The following is an 8,575-nucleotide window of genomic DNA, read 5'->3' as shown; positions in this document are numbered from 1 at the left end:
GTAACAGATAAATTCTGGATACAAAATGTCCAATGTTGCAGCACCCCCATCAGTGAAGTCCTTGATGGACCCCTAAGATTCTGTCCCTGCAGCACACAGGTCAGTGGGGGGGCGCTATAGAGCAATATTCTGCCAACAATGGCTACAATCATAGAGCTCTGCCGTCTCATCCTGGATGGAGGACAGAGCCGGATTACCTTTGGTTTCAGCATGCACTGGTAACAGTAACCGCACACGGAGGTCTGCAAGTCATGGGAGGAGTTATGAGAGCACACCGCCCCCTCCCCCCAGTCTGATTAGAATAAATACCTCCCCCCGGGGAAGCCTACGGCTTCATTAAAATAAATACAAATATTGCATTTCATCGTCGGCCTGTTCATGGTGGTGGGACTGGAATGTAGAGAGTTCATTGGCCGGTGGCCTTAGATGGAGACGGCCCGCAGGTTCTGGAGCACCGGGCGTTCTTCCGGCTTCAGCAGCTTCTTTGCAGCAATGATTGTATTCTTCATCAGCATGGCGACAGTCATGGGGCCCACCCCTCCGGGGACCGGGGTGATGTAACTGGCCTTCTTCCTTACTTCTGGAAGGGGAGAGATAGAAATCCACAATTACCACCAATCAGCTTTATTGTCAGAGAGAGATAAACATATACAGGGCCGCCATCAGGGGGTACAGCCCATACAGGTGTAAGGGGCCCGGGGCCCGAGTTGGCACCTCCCCTTTGTTCTCTTCCTCCCCCTACACTAGCCCCAATATCCCGATGGTGCTGCCCACAGCACTAGGTACTGACTCCCAGTCTGTGAGCCAATGTGCTTGAAGAGCGCAGAAATGAGTCGTCGTCCCCCGCCGGGGCCCCCCCCCCCCCGAAAACCCGTGGTTCCATCCACCTGCTCCTCTCCTCCCCCTTCTTTGATAGCCGCTGAGATACCCCCTCCTCCTGACCATCCCTTGGCTCAGAGTGCAGCGACAGGCGGCTCAGGAGCTGCAGCCCCGGAAGGAGGAGATCCCCACTCTGCTCCTCCCCCCCCCCCCCCCCCCCCCAGCATGCCTGAGCTTCTTCCACACCTCCCTTCTCCCGCACCTCTCCCTGCCCCCCCTGTGCTGCTGCATCTGTGAAGGGGGATGAACACACATCCCGCTCTCCCTGCCGCACTCCGCCCTCCCCCGCGCTCTCCCTGCCCTCACTCCGCCTACCCCCCTCTCTCCCTGCCCACACTCTGCCTATCCCCCTTGCCTCTCTACCTACCCCTTCCCACCCTCCCCCAACCCTGCCTCTATCCTCCTCTCTACCTACCCCCTCTCCCACCCATCTCTCCACCAACCCCCCCCAACTCACCCAACCCTCACTGCTCCTACCCCCCTCACTCCCCCTCCTCCCCTCTCTCCCTGCCCTCACTCCACCTATCCCCCTAGCCCCTCTACCTACCCCTTCCCACCCTCCCTCCCTCAACCCTGCCCCTATCCCTCCTCTCCCACCCATCTTTCCACCTACCCCCCCACTCTCACTGCCCTCACTCCGACAACCCCCCCCCAACTCACCCTGCCCTCACTCCACCTCCCCCCCCCCCAACTCACCCTGCCCTCACTCCACCTCCCCCCCCTCTCTCCCTGCCCTCACTCCGACAACCCCCCCCCCCCCAACTCACCCTGCCCTCACTCCACCTCCCCCCCCCCCAACTCATCCTGCCCTCACTCCACCTCCCCCCCTCTCTCCCTGCCCTCACTCCGACAACCCCCCCCCCCCAACTCACCCTGCCCTCACTCCACCTACCCCACTCTCTCCCTGCCCTCAGTCTACCTACCTCCTCCTCTCGCATCTCTACCTACCCTTCCCCACCCTCGCCCAACCCTGCCACTATCCCTCCTCTCCCACCCATCTTTCCACCTACCCCCCTCTCTCCCTGCCCTCAGTCTACCTACCCCCTCCTCTCGCAACTCTACCTACCCTTCCCCACCCTCCCCCAACCCTGCCCCTATCCCTCCTCTCTACCTACCACCCCACTCTCACTACCCTCACTCCAACTTGCCCAGCCCTCACCCCGCCTACCCGCCTCACCCTCAATGACCCTGCCTTCGCCAACCCCCCAACTCACCCTGCCTTCGCTCCGCCTGCCCTCCCACCTCATCCTCCCTGCCCTCTCTCCACCTACCCCTCCTCTCCCTGCCATCTCTACAACTATCCCCCCCCCCCTTCTATGCTCTACCCACCCCCCCTTTCCCTGCCCTCTGTCGGTGCCCCCCTTGTCCCTGCCCTCTGTCGGTGCCTCCCCTCACCCCCCTCTCTCTACCGCCCTCCCCCTACCCCCTTCTCCCTGCCCTCCCCTACTCACCCCCTCTCTCCGTCCGTGCCCCCCCTCTCTCTCACCCTCTCCTCTGTTGGTGCTCCCCCTCTCTCCGTGTACCCCCTCTACCTCACCCCCTCTCTATCCCCCCAAAGTTCCCTCCGCTCCCTCACCCCCTCTCCCTGCCAGCACTGGAAATAGCTTTACCCCAGTCTGTTTATTAAACTCCTTCCCATCATCTACATATAGATGTGAAGTATAACATAACAAAGTGGTATTAAAACCCAAAGCAAACATTTATTATGTTGCAGATAACCAACTCTTAGATATGGTGGCTGTTGTTTTTCAAAAGAACGAGCTGTTTTGCAGACAAATAGGGTTGAGCGAACCGGGACTGTATTGTTCGGGATCGTACCGGACTTTTGGGTATTCGGTACCCGAACATTTTACTGTATGTTCAGGTACTGTCCGTTGTTCGGTAATTTTATTTCATGTTTTGGCGCGGTTTTAATGGCGCGGTTTCAACAGCTGCAGGGCAGCCAATCAGCAAGCGTTTAACTAGTGTGCCCTTAGAAGCCATCACAGCCATCCCTACTACCGTAATGTCATGGCTGTGATTGGCCAGTGCAGCATGTGACCCAGACTCTATATAAGCTGGAGTCACATAGCGCCGCGCGTCACTCTGCTAATACTATACTAGGGAGAGGTTCCTGACTGCTGCTAAGGGAGAGATAGGAGATTATTGTAGGGTCAGGCTGGAGATTGCTTTCAGGGAAATAATAGGAAGAATCTTCTTTAATCAGACAGCGATCTACATTGATTGTATAGTGTGGGGGTGCAGTGCACAATCTTTTTGCCCTGACCTGAGCCCAGTGAGGAGGAGGGAGGGAGAGAAAAAAAAAAAAAAAAAAAAACTTTTATCAGTCTGTTAGGTGGACGGCGTGCGGTGTGCAGCGGCCATTTAATGCAAGCTCAGTGCAGATGTGTCTGCTTAATCTGCATTTAAAAAAAGTAAAAAAAAATTCTGTCATATTTTACTGTGACGTACAGCGTTTAGACACACTGCTGTTCTAATCTGCTATTCAAAAATCACCAATTAAAAAGGTAAAAATAAAAATTTTCCATTCATACCTTAAAATGAGATACACCCTTTGGATACTGTTGTCCTATTCTGCTATTCAATAAACACCCATTTAGGGGAAAATTAATAATTTTGCAGCGTTTGCTGATTATGTTACTGTGAGATACACCCTTTAAATTTGTTTGGTGCATCTACTTCTACCACCGAGGATTGCAGGGCGCTTCAGTTTGCCTCCTGTTGCTAACTCCTCCTACTCCGCTTCCTCATCCTGTACCGCCTCCGGAGCAGTGATCATTTCCAAGGCTTTCAGGGCAGTCATTCACAAGTGGCTCTGATGGTGGGTTCCTGCACCCACAAACGCCAGGTACACAATTGTCCAGCAAGGGCACAGTTCTGGAGGATGACGAGGTGGAGGAGGAGGATGAGGAGATGGAGGAGGAACCATGTTCCCAGAAGGGTGGCACCCAGATAACTGATAACAGATACTACACTTGATCTTAGCCAAAAGGTCGAGAAGCAATGCTGGTGGTATTCCCACCTGACAGCGGGGGCACAGTGGAAGCACACGGCGAAGGCAGAGGAGGTCGCCAACGCAGCCAGGGTTAGCATAAAGAAACAAAGAAAGGGAGCACCGACCAAGCGCATTATCCTCCATAATAGGCTTTTTATTTATACAAGGGTTAGCTTGTATGAAATGTGGAAAAGCTTTGTCAGCACACCACAACAACCAGGACCACCAGCTGTTTTTTTTTTTTTTTTAAGCCCGTGGGGTCACACTCAGACTATCACCCGGTGGGTGCATAAAAAAAGTCCTCCTCCACCGCCGCTTCCACCTACACCGCCATATCCTCCTCCATCTCAACCTCCTACTCCATATGGGCCTCGTCATCCTCCTGCACCGCCGCTTCCACCTATACCGCCACCTCAACCTCCAACTCCATATGGGCCTCGTTCTCCTAGATCAAGATTGTTTTTTTTTTCTGTTATTTTAAGTTATTTCCCTATCCACATTTGTTTGCAGAGCACTTGCCATGCTCTTAAGAAGATTTTGCTGCATTTTCCATGTTCTTTTTAGAGCCATTTTAGTGCTCAAAAGTTCGGGTCACCATTGACTTCAATGGGGTTTGGGATCGGGGCAAAGTTAGGGTTAAGTTCGGGTCACGAACGGGGACTTTTTTTTTTTCAAATTCGGCCAGACCCGCCAAACCCGGACATCCAGGTGTTTGCTCAACTCTAGAGACAAACCATTTAACACTGGCAGAGGTGCTTACAATGACCAGTTCATTTATTCACATAACACCTTTATCCCAAAAGGAAGAAAAATGTTACATAGTAGGTGAGGTTGAATAAAGACAATAGTCCATCTAGTTCAACCTGTGTAGGTATGTGTGGCTGTAATCATCTCCCATACCCCTGAATGTTCTGATCCTTGAGATGTAAGTCTAAGAGTCTTTTGAAAGCCACCATACTACCCGCAGAAACCACCTCTTGTGGTAGAGAATTCCACAATCTTGTTGGCCTAACAGTAAAGAACCCCCCGCGTTGCCTGAGGTTAAAACGCTTCTCCTCTAATCGCATTGTATTGTATGCCCTCGAGTCCTCATGCAATCCCTTCGAATGAACAGCTTTTTTTCTAAGCTGGGATCCCCATTAAGATATTTATAAATTGCTATCATGTCCCCCCTCAGACGTCTCTTCTCCAGGGAGAATAAATCGAGCGATTGTAGACGCTCTTCATAGTCTGCTGTAATCGATTAAAGTGTGAGCCTCAGTATGGCTACAATTTGTTAGATGTACTTAGAAGCTTTAGGTAAACCTAACACTACCCCCACCCCGCCCCGCCCCCCAAAAAAACCACCAAAACCCCTCCTTCGGCGACTGTCCAATGGTGTCTGTTGCTCCTTCATCCAGAATGGAGGCACTCTGAGACATGAGGTGTTCCTGACCGAGCAGCCGGGGAAAGTCGAAAATAAAGTAGGTCTGGAGACATGCTTGGCCAGTCCATCACCTTTACCCTCAGCTTCTTTAGCAAGGCAGTGGTCACCTTGGAGGTGTTTGGGGTCGTTATGTTGGAATATTGCCCTGCGGCCCAGTCTCTGAAGGGAGGGGATCATGCTCTGCTTCAGTATGTCACAGTACATGTTGGCATTCATGGTTCCCTCAATGATCTGTTGCTCCCCAGTGCCGGCAGCACTCATGCAGCCCCAGACCATGACACTCCCACCACCATGCTTGACTGTAAGGAAGACACACTTGTCTTTGTACTCCTCACCTGGTCGCCCCCACACACGCCTGACACCATCTGACACCAAATAAGTTTATCTTGGTCTCATCAGACCACAGGAGATGGTTCCAGTAATCCATGTCCTTAGTCTGCTTGTCTTCAGCAAACTGTTTGCAGGCTTTCTTGTCCATCATCTTTAGAAGAGGCTTCCTTCTGAGACGACAGCCATGCAGACCAATTTGATGCAGTGTGCGGTGTATGGTCTGAGCACTGACAGGCTGACCCCTCCCTCACCCCTTCAACCTCTGCAGCAATGCTGGCAGCACTCATACGTCTATTTCCCAAAGACAACCTCTGGATATGACACTGAGCACGGCACTCAACTTCTTTGATTGACCATGGTGAGGCCTGTTCTGAGTGGAACCTGTCCTGTTATACCGCTGTATGGTCTCGGCCACCGTGCTGCAGCTCAGTTTCAGGGTCTTGGCAATCTTCTTATAGCCTAGGCCAGAGATGATGAACCTTGGCACACCAGCTGTTTTGGAACTATTTCCCATGATGCTCAACTACACTACAGCATGCATGAGCATCATGGGAAATGTAGTTAAAAACATCTGGGGTTTTCAGGCCATCTTTATGTAGAGTAACAATTCTTTTTTTTTTTTTTCAGATCCTCAGAGAGTTCTTTGCCATGAGGTGCCATGTTGAACTTCCAGTGACCAGTATGAGAGAGTGAGAGCGATAACACCAAATTTAACACACCTGCCCCCCATTCACACCTGAGACCTTGTAACACTAACGAGTCACATGACACCGGGGAGGGAAAATAGCTAATTAGGCCCAATGTGGACATTTTCCCCTTGGGGTGTACACTTTTGTCAGATAATGTACACACACACAGGAATGGTTTTACAGGTGATGACCACTGACATTTTTTCCCCTACTCATCTTTTCTGACTGTTTTTCACTAGTTTTGCATTTGGCTCGGGTAAGTGTCACTACTGGTAGTATGAGGCCATACCTGGACCCTATAGAGGGGGTCAGTGTCACTACTGGTAGTATGAGGCCATACCTGGACCCTATAGAGGGGGTCAGTGTCACTACTGGTAGTATGAGGAGATACCTGGACCCTATAGAGAGGGTCAGTGTCACTACTGGTAGTATGAAGCCATACCTGGACCCTATAGGAGGGGGTCAGTGCCACTACTGGTAGTATGAGGAGATACCTGGACCCTATAGAGAGGGTCAGTGTCACTACTGGTAGTATGAGGCCATACCTGGACCCTATAGGAGGAGGGTCAGTGTCACTACTGGTAGTATGAGGCCATACCTGGACCCTATAGAGGGGGTCAGTGCCACTACTGGTAGTATGAGGAGATACCTGGACCCTATAGGAGGAGGGTCAGTGTCACTACTGGTAGTATGAGGCCATACCTGGACCCTATAGAGGGGGTCAGTGTCACTACTGGTAGTATGAGGAGATACCTGGACCCTATAGAGGGGGTCAGTGTCACTACTGGTAGTATGAGGCCATACCTGGACCCTATAGAGGGGGTCAGTGTCACTACTGGTAGTATGAGGCCATACCTGGACCCTATAGAGGGGGTCAGTGTCACTACTGGTAGTATGAGGCCATACCTGGACCCTATAGAGGGGGTCAGTGTCACTACTGGTAGTATGAGGCCATACCTGGACCCTATAGAGGGGGTCAGTGTCACTACTGGTAGTATGAGGAGATACTTGGACCCTATAGAGGGGGTCAGTGTCACTAATGGTAGTATGAGGCCATACCTGGACCCTATAGAGGGGGTCAGTGTCACTACTGGTAGTATGAGGCCATACCTGGACCCTATAGAGGGGGTCAGTGTCACTACTGGTAGCATGAGGCCATACCTGGACCCTATAGAGGGGGTCAGTGTCACTACTGGTAGCATGAGGCCATACCTGGACCCTATAGAGGGGGGTCAGTGTCACTACTGGTAGCATGAGGAGATACCTGGACCCTATAGAGGGGGTCAGTGTCACTACTGGTAGTATGAGGAGATACCTGGACCCTATAGAGGGGGTCAGTGTCACTACTGGTAGTATGAGGAGATACCTGGACCCTATAGAGGGGGTCAGTGTCACTACTGGTAGTATGAGGCCCTACCTGGACCCTATAGAGGGGGTCAGTGTCACTACTGGTAGTATGAGGCCATACCTGGACCCTATAGAGGGGGTCAGTGTCACTACTGGTAGTATGAGGCCATACCTGGACCCTATAGAGGGGGTCAGTGTCACTACTGGTAGTATGAGGAGATACCTGGACCCTATAGAGAGGGTCAGTGTCACTACTGGTAGTATGAAGCCATACCTGGACCCTATAGGAGGGGGTCAGTGCCACTACTGGTAGTATGAGGAGATACCTGGACCCTATAGAGAGGGTCAGTGTCACTACTGGTAGTATGAGGCCATACCTGGACCCTATAGGAGGAGGGTCAGTGTCACTACTGGTAGTATGAGGCCATACCTGGACCCTATAGAGGGGGTCAGTGCCACTACTGGTAGTATGAGGAGATACCTGGACCCTATAGGAGGAGGGTCAGTGTCACTACTGGTAGTATGAGGCCATACCTGGACCCTATAGAGGGGGTCAGTGTCACTACTGGTAGTATGAGGAGATACCTGGACCCTATAGAGGGGGTCAGTGTCACTACTGGTAGTATGAGGCCATACCTGGACCCTATAGAGGGGGTCAGTGTCACTACTGGTAGTATGAGGCCATACCTGGACCCTATAGAGGGGGTCAGTGTCACTACTGGTAGTATGAGGCCATACCTGGACCCTATAGAGGGTGTCAGTGTCACTACTGGTAGTATGAGGCCATACCTGGACCCTATAGAGGGGGTCAGTGTCACTACTGGTAGTATGAGGAGATACTTGGACCCTATAGAGGGGGTCAGTGTCACTAATGGTAGTATGAGGCCATACCTGGACCCTATAGAGGGG

The 8,575-nt window shown here is 52.0% G+C and overlaps 1 protein-coding gene across 1 annotated transcript in view; it reads right to left on the bottom strand.

Annotated features, from left to right (window-relative positions):
* Positions 1 to 240: 240 nt before the first annotated feature.
* Positions 241 to 8,575, bottom strand: part of MTHFD2 (methylenetetrahydrofolate dehydrogenase (NADP+ dependent) 2, methenyltetrahydrofolate cyclohydrolase) — a 40,796-nt gene continuing 32,461 nt past the window's right edge. Inside the window, exon 8 of the mRNA XM_082252992.1 lies at positions 241 to 580. Coding sequence (XP_082109118.1) covers positions 423 to 580 — 158 coding nt within the window. The 3' untranslated portion in view covers positions 241 to 422. The remainder of the gene's footprint in view (positions 581 to 8,575) is intronic.

Source organism: Pelophylax lessonae, assembly GCF_965119305.1.
Source record: "Pelophylax lessonae genome assembly, chromosome: 4".
NCBI classification, from domain to species: Eukaryota; Metazoa; Chordata; class Amphibia; order Anura; family Ranidae; genus Pelophylax; species Pelophylax lessonae.
This window is presented reverse-complemented; position numbering and strand designations above follow the sequence as displayed.